The sequence below is a fragment of the Prunus persica genome, chromosome G7 (genome assembly GCF_000346465.2).
Source record: "Prunus persica cultivar Lovell chromosome G7, Prunus_persica_NCBIv2, whole genome shotgun sequence".
In the NCBI taxonomy this organism is placed as follows: Eukaryota; Viridiplantae; Streptophyta; class Magnoliopsida; order Rosales; family Rosaceae; genus Prunus; species Prunus persica.
Genome location: NC_034015.1, coordinates 659,864 through 673,650, shown reverse-complemented (window position 1 = coordinate 673,650; position 13,787 = coordinate 659,864). Strand labels below are relative to the sequence as shown.

The following is a 13,787-nucleotide window of genomic DNA, read 5'->3' as shown; positions in this document are numbered from 1 at the left end:
TTTTAATGAGGCAACCAATCTAGGGACATGTGGTCTCCAAGGGGGAGTGTTGTAAAGAATAAACATGTGGAGCCCACAAAGAAATTAAGCAAAATATTTTGGAAGCTTATCACCTGCACACTCACGGGTACACTCACGGGTATCCTTTCTCAGCCTATAAATAAGACCACATCAGAGAAAGAAGATAGAGATAGAAGAGAAGAGAAAAGAGGAAAGAAAGAAGAGAAAAGAGAAAAGAAGAGAAAGGGAAACGGAAAGAAACAAAGAGAGGAAAGAGAAGAGAGGAAAGAGAGAAGAGAAAAAGAGAAAAGAGGAAAGAGAGAAAAGGAAAGAGACAAGAGGAAGAGAAGGAAGAAAGAGGAAAGAGAGAGCAGAGAGAAATTCTCCTAGAGAGAAAATTCAGTGAGCCACACATGTTGTAAACACTAAAGTTGTAGCCATATTATTTTATATAGTAAAAAGTTACTGCTGCTGCTCTCCGAGGACATAGGCATAGGCAAACCTCGTTAAATACTGTGTCTCATCTACTTTACATGCAGCTCAATATTCGTACATATTCCAGGTTATTTTTATAACAGATTATTATTTTTTTAACCACTTGGGTCAAAACCGGTTATCTTAGATTTGGGTGGTATAAAGTCCAACCCGAAATCGAATTCCAGGCTAACTGAAATTGAGCCCACGATCATCTCGTAAAGCCGCGTTTCTCTTCCTTCGTTATTCGTTTAATTTGCTTTCCTTTTTTGGGTGGTTGGTTGTGTTGCGTTGCAGAGAGCGAGAGAGATAAAAGAGGGAGGAGAGTAAATTAGGGCTTTTTGTGGGAGGATGGAGTTGGTAGCAGAAAAGGAGTCTGACCAGCAGAACAACAACAACAACAGTGAGAAGAACAACAATACTAGTTATGCACAAGCACTTGTAGATTCTCATGAATCCGATGAATTTCGTGAACGTCAAGCTCGCGACCTCAAAGCTGGCCTCCATCCCCTCAAGGTTTTCTCTCTTCTCTCTGTTTATATTATATATATTTATTGACCTAGATTTGTTCATCTACCCAAAATTGTGGTATTTCATAGGAGAATTCATGCTTGTAGAGCTGATTTTATTTTGATAAATTTTTAATATGTTAGTTTGCGCTCAAATGATTACTGCTTGAATCAGTTGGTTTGCTGTTGAATTACGTATGTAGGTCTAGAACTAGGAGTCCATTAATTTTGATGTCGCCGTTTTATTCTCATTCATTGTATAATGCGGTGAACACCGGTTTCTTTCATTCTACTTTCAGTATCTCGCTTATCAATTTTGTATTCTTCCATTCTCTGTTGGAAATGCTCTCTTTCTTTGTTTAAGTGCATAGGCTGTCTTTTATCCAATTGATAATTTTTATGGTCCTGCAGCACTCATCTTTTATGTTTCTATGATTAGCACAAATTCGTGTTTTGGTACACTCGTCGAACACTAGGAATGCGAAGTCAGACACCGTATGAGGACAATATAAAGAAAATTGTTGACTTCACTACGGTAAAATCTATTTCATTGTCAGAAAGAGAAAATGTGATTGAGTTTAGTACTTTCATTTTTATTAAGTTTTTGCTTCTTGGATTTAGGTTGAAGCCTTTTGGGTGTGCTATTGCCACCTAGCCCGTCCTGCTACTTTGCCTAGCCCAACAGACTTGCATCTTTTCAAGGATGGAATTCGCCCTCTCTGGGAGGTACATATCTGGAGCCTAACTTTCAATTTGCTCTTTCTTATCACTGGCTGCTTCTCTTGTTTTCCATTAACTCCTCCCTACCGAATGTAGTTTTATTAGAATTGTTTCAAAGATATTAATATTTTTGGACAACAGAATGCCAACTTCTGTGGAATTTTTGGTTTTTCAGGACTCTGCTAATTGCCATGGTGGTAAATGGATAATACGATTCAAAAAGGCTGTGTCGGGCCGTTTTTGGGAGGACCTGGTAAGGAGAAAAACTGAAATTTCTTTGTTGTTATTGTGCAGTTTCCAGGCTACTTTCATACTATCAGTTGATAGTACTATTTCATTTTACCAATGCTTTGCTTTGAAGCAATTATCCTACTGAAGCTTAGCGGCTTTCAATAGGAAATTTGCACATTTTCTAAACATTAGTATTTTCTTAAACTGTTGTCTCTTTCGATTAAGTTATGCCTGCAATAAACAGTGATGATGATTATTGACAAATTGTAGTATTCAGCCCTTAGTTCCGGGTGCTACTGGGATTTGTTTGTATTGATACTTTGATGTGTACGAAATTTCTAAAGATGTGAGGGATTTAGTCACAATAGCCTGCATGTATATATATTTGACATGAAGTAATTTTTATAAAAGGGGAGATTTTGGAAAACTCTGATATATAAAGATTTTTGGTGGCAATATAGTTTAATTTTCTACATTGGATTTATGCCTCATGTAGTGCTTTGTTTGGAGAGAGGTTTAATTTTGTCAGAGGAATTCTTGAAATATTGGTGAAAATATAACAATTTTCTTAAAAATATAGATATTTTGAATGAAAATTTGGAGGTGGTAAATGAATAATGAATGCATCAATTCAACATGTAGGCTTTGTATATCCATATACAGATGATATGCAGGGTGATATTAGAGTTCACTGCTGACACATATAACCATGAAAATTGAACATTAGTGTACGAAAATATTATATTTTCTTCTTTTTAAAAACCTTGACGGTATGAGGAAAGTTTAAATGATAAGAAAATCTACACTTAGACAAAGGATGCTGGCTACCATTAGGTTGGAGAGAGAATTAAAGAATTATTCTTCCTCTGAGGACAAGAATCATGATCCATAAAGCAGCTTGATTTGTGCAATCTGCATAAAGGAGATTTCCAATTTTTAAGAACAGGAGACCCATCAATTTTTAAGAACAGAAAATCTACGCTCAGCTTAGTGAGTTGTTTTACTATCCACCTGTGGTCTTAACTTATGCTGAGCCCAACAGAATCAAGAAGCTCACTTGGGTCCAAACCAAGGAGCTCTTGGTTTGTAAATCACACAGGTGCAACGTTTTGGTGGATATTCATCAAAACTACGATCCTCTTTTGATAAGATGCTGGGAAATTGTCTATACATCACTTGCCTATTTCTTGGTGGCATATTGCCAAGATGTCAGTGATACAGGGAAGATTATACAATCCTCCCCTGTATAGTTGTTAGCACCCTAAAAAATCTGAAATTTTGAGCATTGCCTTCACCTAGGTATGGTTAGTCAACTTCTGATCTACAGAGATTATTTTTTGCTGCTCTCTCTCTCTCTCTCTCTCTCTCTCTCTCTCTCTCTCTCTCTCTCCACCGTAGTTCAATTATCACAAATCTGAAATTGGACAGCTTTTCTGTTTTCTGTAATGAAGTTGGGTTTGGTTTTAATTTTGCTTATAATCTATGGTTAGGTAACTCAAAATATTCCATAGTTTTCTCTTTACATTGGTACTGTGTCTACTTGATTTTGTTGAGTGATGAAAATCATTCTCTAATCTGCATGATGCTTTCAATTGTTGGATCAGTTCTGGCAGCTTTATGTGGAGACCCTGTTCTGCAGGATCCCAGGCCTTGTGAACGCGTTTTGCACTTGTCTGATGACGGCCCGATGCCTTTAGGGTGTAAAAACCATTTGAGGTTTTGGTTTTAGCTCTTGGGCCAAAACCTTAGACTTAAACCCTAAACGAGTGCATTTTGGCATCTTCTTAAAGCAACCATTCTTTGGCCTTGGATGCCATTCAAATATATTGATACGCATACATGGGTTTATACATAGGCCTGGACATGCATTACACAATACATATTGATACACATGCATTTATATTGGTGTGCATCTATTATGGGGTTTCACTACTAATTTAATGTGGCTTTCTCAAATGTATTTTGATAAGTTAGTTGAGATATTTGCGGTGGGTACCAGGAGTATTTGAGCATACGATCTCCGCTTTAGAGAGGAGAGCTGTGGCTACCAACTAGTCTATATGTCTACCATGACTGTCTACCAAAGTTAGAGCTTGAGGCTGATTAGAGCTTGAATCTGAATTTAGTATTTCTTACTCTTGCTTATGTTTGCAGGTTCTTGCCTTGGTGGGTGACCAACTTGATTATGGAGAGAACATATGTGGTGCGGTACTAAGCATTAGATTCAATGAGGACATTTTGAGTGTCTGGAATCGCAATGCTTCTGATCATCAGGTTGGTAATTTATGACTAATTGCTACTTCTGTTGATACTCTCTCTCTCTCTCTCTCTCTCTCTCTCTCTCTCTCTCTCTCTCTCTCTCTCTCTCTCTCTCTCTCTCTCTCTCTCATGTGCGTGTGTAGTGTAATATCTTGACCTTGCTTTTCTTCACCAGGCTGTAATGGCTTTAAGAGATGCAATCAAGAGGAACCTGAAGCTTCCACACAGCTATCTCATGGAATACAAGCCACATGATGCTTCACTGCGTGACAATTCATCATACAGAAACACATGGTTGAGGGGTTAGATATTTGCTGTTTATTTCGATGCCACCTGATAAGTAGTAGTTTCAGAAGAATTTCGTGAAGGTGACTGATACACAATTCATGATCAAAATCAGTAAATCTTGCATGATGAAAAAGAGATGTGCAAAGTCTTAGAGACTTCTTAATTGGTGGCAATCTGTTAGGTTGAACTGTAACCGAGTAATGCCTGTACTAAAGTTACTTATGGATTATCAAACAGATTACGGATTCTATATGCTTTTTCTTCATCCTTCCAATTTGCTGTTGTGCATCTGTCACCTTCACAAAAGGATTTAACTTATGACGTTTAATTACAAATCAAACTGAAGACATGGCGTTTGCTAAAGAAACCCCAGACCAAAACAAAACAACTGCTCACCAAGTTGCAGTTTTTGTTTTTTTTTTGAAGTAAAAGTTTATGGAAATAAATTAAAATGAAGAGTGGAAGGGCTTTTTTTGGGTCAAAAGTTTGGACGTATTTTCTTGTTATTTAGTGGAAATGGTGCATAACTGATTCAAATGCGAGTTTTTTCTGATTCAAACGTATGGGTTTTCTAATTTGTAATATGTTGTAATTTTGCTCAAAACCTTTTGATTTAAATGGCTTTTTTTGTTTTAAATTTATGTTCTACTAGCCTCTCCGCACGCTTAGCCCACGCGAGAGGCTTTTTTAAAAAAATTTAAAATTTATTTTAGAATTAAAAAGTTAATGGGTGGTTGTGTTTTATAAACATAAGATCCATTATTTGATTTTTCTTTTCTTTTTAATTTTTTTGAATATAAAAAAGTATGAATTTATCATATTATCCTTATTTAATTAATAATTCCAATTCTTAATGTTTGCATTAACTAATGACATTTTCTGGTATTTTGAATGTTTCACCATTCTCTGCCTTTTGCTTTATATATATAGATTTGTGGGTGAGTATAATAGAGCATTTAAAATACAAGAAGCATGGTACCTCTAGTTTGTTGATGATCATCCACCACAAAACTCATTAGTTTGATAAATGCACAATTTGGGCACATAATATGTCGTTTCGAGGTACAAAATTTTTCTAATTTTATTAAAAACCTTCGGGAAGTTTTCTCATTTCGAGTGGATACCAGATTGTGCTTTAGGTGATCTTAAGCAGGAGAAATACAACTTTCTAGTTGAATAAAATCTTCAAGTACAATGCCTAGAGGCACAACAACAATGGAAATTGCGAATAATCTGATGTTGATCTTTTCGAGAGTTACTCCATCCTGACTAGCCAAGAAGGAAATTAATATGATGATACACAATAATAATAATAGTAATATTTTACAAATACAGTTATAATAAAAACCATTTCTTGGACCATGTTTATAAGTTTACATGTGAAAAGCCCTATTTTATAACAAAGATCCGTCATTTTTCTCATCTTCAAACTTCATCTTAGGGTTGTACTTCATTCACTCAACATTTCTGACTGTTCTTTCTATGTTACTTGGTGGCAACATCGATGAATTGCCCTCATCCTCCATAATTTATAGCTATGTGTGTTTGATTACACCTACTGTTCCCTCACACACAAAAATTTAAGAGTCTGTACCAAAGAAGCTAAAGCAATAGAGATTGGTACTCTTTGCAATTGTCATATATAAATTTGCATACAGTCTTTTTTTTGAGAAATTCTAAGATTGCATTCATAATTCAGCCAAAAAAGTCATTAGCCACAAAGGACCATTACAATAACAGAGCGGTCTAACATCAAAATTAAGACAATCTGGTGCGCATCCACTAACGATCACGCAAGATCGAAAAAACTCTGACATAGGCATTCCAACTGGATTGCAAACTCAGAATAATCAAAAAGAGATAAAGCTTGAAAAAATCAAGCTATAACAATACAAATAAAACTCTTACAAAAGAGAGATGAAAAGCTCTCACAAAGGAGAGGTGAAAACTACACAAAGAACCCAAAGGGTCTTTGTGACTTATTCCGAACATGAAGAAACTGCAAAAAGGATGGTGGTAAAGATCTGACGTCAAAATGCGGATGGAGATCTGACTCCGAGACGCAGCCTCCTATGATGGTTGGAGGAAAATCATAACAAAACAAAGACAAATAAATAAAATTTGCATCCAGTCTAAGTGTAGATGGCACTTAAGTCTCACCTATGTGTATTCGGTCAATTGTGACCCTGTAGTTTCATAATTGTAGCAATTTAGGGACAACGCACGAATTTCATCAATTTCTTTCATGGCGTTAGGGGTATTTTTGTCCATTTCTAGTTTAAAAAAATTAGAAACTTAAAATTAAATTTTTAAAAAAAAAATCCCAAACAAGAAACATACAATTGATTTTTTGTTATTGAAATGAAATTCCCAAGTTACCAAAATAGCAAATAACAATAAAAGCATTCCCAATCTAGCTCGAAATTCATTAGTTAACAAAACCTAATGTCAAAATATCGCTCAAGCATATCATCTTAAAGCTTTCCTTCAATTAACTGAAATACCCCTGACACCGTGAAAGAAATTGACGGAATTTCGTGAGTTGTCCTTGAATTGCTACAATTATGAAACTATAAAGGCATAATTGACCAAATTGAAACTAAAGGGACGAAAAGTGAAAAAGAGGTAAACCACCTGAGTGAGGATCGGTTCAGAACGGTAGAGGGCTCTTCTGTTAACCAAACCAAAGAGTTCGGTAGACCAATTTCTCTTCCATTAACCAACCATTAGGACCTTTAACCGTTCGGATCGGTTAACCTAACATTATATTTGGATTGATTCGGTAGGCCGGTAGTACTATAATAAAAAAAATACTAATAAAAATACAATTTATAATCATTTCTCATAACATAAGTTCTTGAACAAATACAACAAATTATCCGTCTAAAATATAAAAATTCAATAGTCTAATTCATCCAAGAACGAAAATGAAAGAACTTAGTTTTAAAGTTACAAACAAACATGAAAATTACATAATAAAATAGCAAATAACATTACAAACCAAAAAGAAATTAGTTTAAAGGTTTCAAAGAACCAAAAACTGTAGCTATGATAAAATAATAAGTTGATAACTTTCAAAGAACAAAAAAGAAATTAGTTTAGGTTATGTTGTTCCGTGTTCTAGTGTTTCGCAACATATGATTACTTTCAACTCCATCACTAGTAAATTGACATGTGTATATTAGTAGTTAAAGAATAAAATAATTATAAATACCGGATTGGTACGGGTTTCCTTCATGTTAGGGATATTGTTACCCGTTAATCAAACTAAATGTTTTAGTAAAGATCGGATCGAAATTAAATTAAAAAATAAATATTTAACCAAACCAAACTAAATGTCGGTACGGTACGGTCGGTCCATGGATAATTTGGATGAGATGCCCACCCCTGATATGGACCAAAAGTGACTTTTAGCCAAAAATTTATACTACAAAAAAAGAAAAAAGAAAACAAGAGCATTGGATATCTCTGCGAGAAGCAAGAGAGATTGGTACTCTTTGTAGTCTCAACTCTTGTACATATATCTCAAAACTGAACTTCAAGTTCTCAATCCCTTTACTTGTGCTATTACATGTTTCAAACACCTTGAATATCACTTCATATCAATACAAAATCTCTACTGAAATTCCTATCATCTGAACTTCCAATTGCCAAATTCTACACACAATTATAACCCAAATTTGAAGCCCACACTATGTTCCTTTCCAATTGCTGGTAATGTCTTCCTCGAAACTCCCACTTCTCTCATTCCTTTACAATGCAAGGGATTAATATGAGTTAGGGTACTTTGTTGATTGTTATGTGAATATGTAATTGCACCATGCTAAGTACCCTGTTCTGGTTATTGTACCCACATGTGGCGTTGGATTATCCGGTGTGTGATAAAGCAGTCTGCGCGTGTAGGACTTTGTGGTTGGGTTTGGCCACGCGTGGCGTTGGATTTTTCAGCGTGTGTGCTGTATAGTGGTAGTCCCCCGGTTGGACAGCTCATCCCTAGACGCAGGGTAGAAAGTTGAAACCATGCGTGCTAGTCAAACAATCCCCGTGTTGGATTGTTTCCCCCGGTACTCGTGTTGGTGTGATACTATATATATATATATATATTATATTATAATAATCGTATACTTACGGAATTTGGGGTGTATATCTATATAGTTACGAGATTTTTGGTGGTTTCTACGTATATAACTATAAATATGTTTACATATATACACATACGTTTAACTATTTTTAAGCTATCTTTACATATATCGTTCTATGAGCTTATGTTTCGAGAATGGGTTTGGTTGGAGTCAAATGGTTTGACTTGGATGTTATTGTATTATATTGGGGATGTGAGTGTACTTGGATTTCCTATTGATTACGTATGAATAGTTCCAATTGCATATTTTTAGCATTGTTTTCCAAATGGTGGGGTTAGTATGTTATTTTCAAATATAACCAAACTTTGTTTTTGTCCACTCACACATTTTATGTTTTGTAGTCCTCAAGCAGTAGCTAGACTTGAACTGAGCTGTCGAGCCGAGACTTGCTCTACCGAGCCTCGAACTTTTGTAGGGCCACGTTTAATTGTTTTTATTTTTGTTCAACTTTACTTACGTTTATAAACTGAATTTCCTTAGATATGCTCTGTAAATTGTGTGTTACTACATTGTGCACGCTGCTGTATGAGATTTATCGATGTGTTTTGACAGGTTTATAATTTTTGGGAAATCTCCGTTTTTCAAGGGAGACTGCCGAAATTTTGACAGAAAGTCTCAACCCCCTTTTCCTTTGATTTGGAGAAGAGGTTTTGGTTAGTAAGTGGGCCCGGCATTAGTTTGATGTCAGAAATATCACGGGATCTGTCACAGATTCCGAGGAATTCGGGGCGGGTCCTGCCAATATATTCTATTATTGGCGTTGTTTGTTGGTACAAAAGTATGACTTTTAGCAACTCCATGATGAACGCATTGGATTCAAAGAATTGTTCATGTATGGATTTTCTAAACAAATAAATGTATCGAACTATAATGGAAAATAAATTGGCATAATAAGATTGCGATTTTATTCCTTATATAATTAGTGGCTTAAAATTATTGAAGCAATATAACTTAATTTCTAAGTTACCAGTGCTTTCCAAACTGACGATTACATGTAACTTATTTTTCACAAATATATGTGTACATAAGTATAAATCAAATAAATTGTGTACTGATGAAATGATTTTTTTTAAGAGATTAATTTGTTGAACAAAACAGTTATTAAATTGGCATGCTATGTTTCATGCCATAAATTGTAACATCCCTGACCTATTTAATCGATTTAATGTAATTTAATTATTTTGTGAAATTACAATTTTGCCATTGGAAGTAGGGGTACTTTGGTCACTTTTAAATCCAGAAGGATTTTGGGGAAATGAATGGCACCATTACGTAGAGCTCGCTCTCCCGAGTTCGTAGACACGTAGAGGGCCCAAATTAGAGTTTTAACAAAGATGTTGTGGTCAACGAAAGTGCAGTGGTACAATCGTAAATTTTAAAGTTGGATTTTAAAAACTAACCAGCTCTCTCTCTCTCCCCCATGTATTTTCTCTCTCCACGTGCGCGTCTGTCTCCTTCGTGCGACAATCGATTCTTCAAACGGCGTTTTCTCCTTCTTCCAGCGACCAAATCTGAGCCATCTTTGAAACCCCAAGATTTTGGACTGAAACCGAGCCAAAACCCACGTTTGGTCGTATGCAGTGTTTGTGCGATTTTCGTCTTATGTGTTGGGTTTGGGTTAATTTTGAGGTTTTGGAGATTGATTTCTAATCCATAATTATGCCGACGGTTTCGGCTTCATTCCGACTAGTTTCAGTTAGTTTTTGGCCATAGTCTAATAATAAAAATCACTCCCCTTGTTAGTCTGAACATATTGGTACAAGTATTGTAGGGTGTTTCGAGAATTTTCCGTCGTTGGAATTTTCTCAAGACACCCAATATGCGGTAGCCCATTATGTTCTAAAATGTTCCCCTTATCGTCCTAAGCACGATAGTATGCTCGTATTCTAATTTGGTTATCGTATGACAGTCGAACAGATTTACGCCTATTTGGCGATATGTGAGTTCAATATGTTCGGACCGTTGGATCGGCTCCAATTCCAAGTATGTTGTTTTATGTACCTCTAGGATCATGTAGGAACTCATAGATCTAGAATCGGATTCTTGGATACTCCGAATAATTGATTCTAGGGTTGGGCAAAGCGTTCGTCGTCCGATTGTGCGATTGGCTTACATCCGATAGCTCGATCGAGACCAAACTTACAAGACTTGTATAGTGGACATCGTTGATTGCGTAAGAACTTTTGGATCAGAAATCAGAGGTCGTGGGCTCCCTGGGCCCGGCTGATCAAAATGGGAAGTTTGACCCCTCAGTTGACCGTGAGCCTTCTGAGGTAGTTTCACCTTTCGAAAAGTACTAGAATGACCTCATACACCTTCTTAAAGGTTGCGCACACCATGAGACCCGAGAACTTGAGTGTTGAGTTAGAATTCGTTGTTGGGTAAGCTTATTAATTAGATCCGCATATGCTCTCGAGTGACGTACCCATACTTCGCGTACTCCAGAGGGAGATCCCTCTCAGGGTGAGCTTTGTGTTTGTTTTATTGATCGTTTTTATTGTGGATGAAATGTCATGCGTATGTATGTTTGATTATCTTGACTATTGGGATTATGAACTCTTATTGTAGTTTTAATTGTGGTTATTGGATGTTATATTAATATTTGAAGTTGATGAAATATTTGGAGTCATGGGATAATTGATTGGTTGTGAAAGCAAGTCTTAGGACTTGGCTATGATTATTAGGAAGTGAGTGGACTTTGCTTTTAAATGATCATTACTTTTAAAGATGGATTGTCTTGCATTTGTATAAATTTGATTATTTTGACTATTGAGATTATGAAATTATATTGTCTTTTAATATTGGAATATTAAGAATTTGGATTTTGGTTTCGGTTGTGAGTTTTTGGGAAATTGAAGGAAGGGTATATTATATTATATATATATATATATATGGGTTATGAATGTGGAATTCAGATTTTGGCTATGGATTACACGCCATTATATGTACCTCCCCTTGGATACTAGTTACTTCACCCACATGTGGCGTTGGATTTTCTGGCGTGTAAGCACACTTGATTATTGATTTCTGTTACTTTACCTACACGTGGTGTTGGAGGATCGGCTAAGGATTGGTTCAAGTCCTTGAACCCGAACTCCATCAGCTTAAACAGAGTTTCGTCAATCAATTTCTATATGCTTCAAAGAAGAGGTATCCACCCAACTACCTGCTTCACATCAAGCAAGGCTATAACAAAAAGTTACGAGACTACATCAACCGTTTCAATAGAGAAATAATTAGCATCCCAACTTGTTCCAAGGATACGATCTATACTACCATTCTAGCTTGGTTTCGAAGGGGACCTTTCCTTTTTCATGTCAAAAAATTCCCACCTAAGAGTTATGAAGACTTAGTGTATGAGGCATATTGTCATGCCATTGCTGAGGTGATGACGTATGACACACCAGAAGGGAAAGATCCATCATGGTCTAATGTAGGGGATAAACGAAGCGAATGGCGAAATGATGTGTGTGATAGGTTAGATGACAAGAAAAGGAGATTTGAGACTCCTAGGCGAGGTGAGAGAGACAACTATACCACACTGAACACTAATCATGAGGAGGTTTTCCTACATATCCAAGTTGAGCTGCCAAAACCTCGACCTTCGAGGTTTTATACAACGAACTAATGTTTTGAACTCCAAGATGAGATTGAACCACTAATTAAGCAAGGTCATCTGAACCGGTTTGTGGCAGAAAAGAAACAAAGTAGACCAACATGATAACACATCAGACGAGCAACCTCGAGTTAAAAAAGATATCAATGTTATTTCAAGCGAGGCAACCCTAGCTGGGGACTCCAACAAGGCACAGGAGGAGTATGTACGACGTACTCAAGTGGCGCAGGCTATCGTACACCGAAGTCACCCAAGGCCGTACATGTCGACACCTTTAGCCATGAGGAGGAAAGATGTGTAATTCATCCACATGATGACCTATTCATAATCCAAGCTGAAATTGCCAATTGTTCTGTGAAAAATGTCTTCATTGACACAGGCTGCTTGGTCAATATCATCTTTACGCTAGCTTTCAAGTAGATGGAGATATCGCGAAAAGGACTTAAGCCTGCGGCCACTCCATTGCTCGGATTCACTGGAGACATCATTCACTCCATTGGAAGCATCACACTGCCTCTGTCACTTGGAACGACACTTCAACAAACAGCGGTATACATTACATTCCTAATAGTCGAATGTTCATTGGCTTATAATGTTATTTTAGCTCGACTAGCCCTATGTTCTATCCAAGCCTTTATTGCTAGCCACATGCTCTTGTTGAAGTTCCCAATCAAAGCTGGTGTGGGATATGTGAGAGGTGGGCAACAAAAAGCTAGGAAGTACTATGTCATGGTGGCTAAGCAGAAAGGCAAAGAAAGGCTAAGGATGTATGTCATCGAACGAGATAGAACAGACTTTAGTATTAAGCTCAACCAGATGAAGCTTAATCTGGACTTGTTAGATGAATGGCATGATCAAGCTTAGTTGTGTAGCACTTCACATCAACATCATGTTGCTCGCTATTACAAGTCCCAAGTCAAACATCGAGTTTTTCAAGTTGGCGACCATGTACTTCATAAGGTCATGCTTCCTACTTGCAATCCCTCATATGTAAGCATGGGACCAACTTGGGAAGAGCCTTATCGTGTCATCGACATCATGCTTCCAGACACTTATCTTCAAAAGGATCTGAAGGGAAAAAATTTATCTCACGCTTGGAATGATGGGCATTTTAAAAAGTATTACTAGTGACTTCGTCATCCTCTACATGCTATTTGAGTTAGGTTTACAATTTGAGACTTAGGCATTTGTTTTGATTTTCTAGTTGGTGTAGGACTATCTTTTTATGATAGTTCATGAGGTAGTTTTTTCGACTTAGTCAGCGAGCATTCGAGCTATGCTCTTTGTTTCAACTTTTTGATAGTGAATTAAATTTGGATTTTTCCAATGTATTGCCTCTTCAAGCCCTAACGAGGGGACTTAAAGCGCCAAGTACAAGTTAGGGACCAATCCAGCTTCATAGATATGCCAAGCTCATATGGGCAAAAGGTCCACGCTCAATTTATATTGAGCTCTGGTGGAAGCAAGGTCCAAACTCAATTTTTGGCGAGCTTTGATAGACGAAAGGTCCAAGCTCTATTTATATCAAGCTCTAATGGACAACAGGTC

General features: G+C 36.7%; 1 protein-coding gene across 1 annotated transcript; it reads left to right on the top strand.

The window, feature by feature from the left end:
• Positions 670–4,755, top strand: LOC18769459 (eukaryotic translation initiation factor NCBP). The gene is made up of 6 exons (XM_007202454.2): positions 670–990; positions 1,423–1,518; positions 1,605–1,709; positions 1,879–1,956; positions 4,089–4,208; positions 4,369–4,755. Exons 1-6 carry the CDS (start codon positions 826–828, stop codon positions 4,498–4,500), a joined length of 696 nt encoding a protein of 231 aa, XP_007202516.1. The 5' UTR covers positions 670–825; the 3' UTR covers positions 4,501–4,755.

Excerpts from the sequence above, each read along its gene's own strand:
- LOC18769459 (XM_007202454.2), top strand. The coding sequence starts at position 826 with ATGGAGTTGGTAGCAGAAAAGGAGTCTGACCAGCAGAACAACAACAAC. Across the intron at positions 1,519-1,604 it reads AAATTGTTGACTTCACTACG|GTTGAAGCCTTTTGGGTGTG; the intron begins GTAAAATCTATT and ends TCTTGGATTTAG. Across the intron at positions 1,710-1,878 it reads GAATTCGCCCTCTCTGGGAG|GACTCTGCTAATTGCCATGG; the intron begins GTACATATCTGG and ends TTGGTTTTTCAG.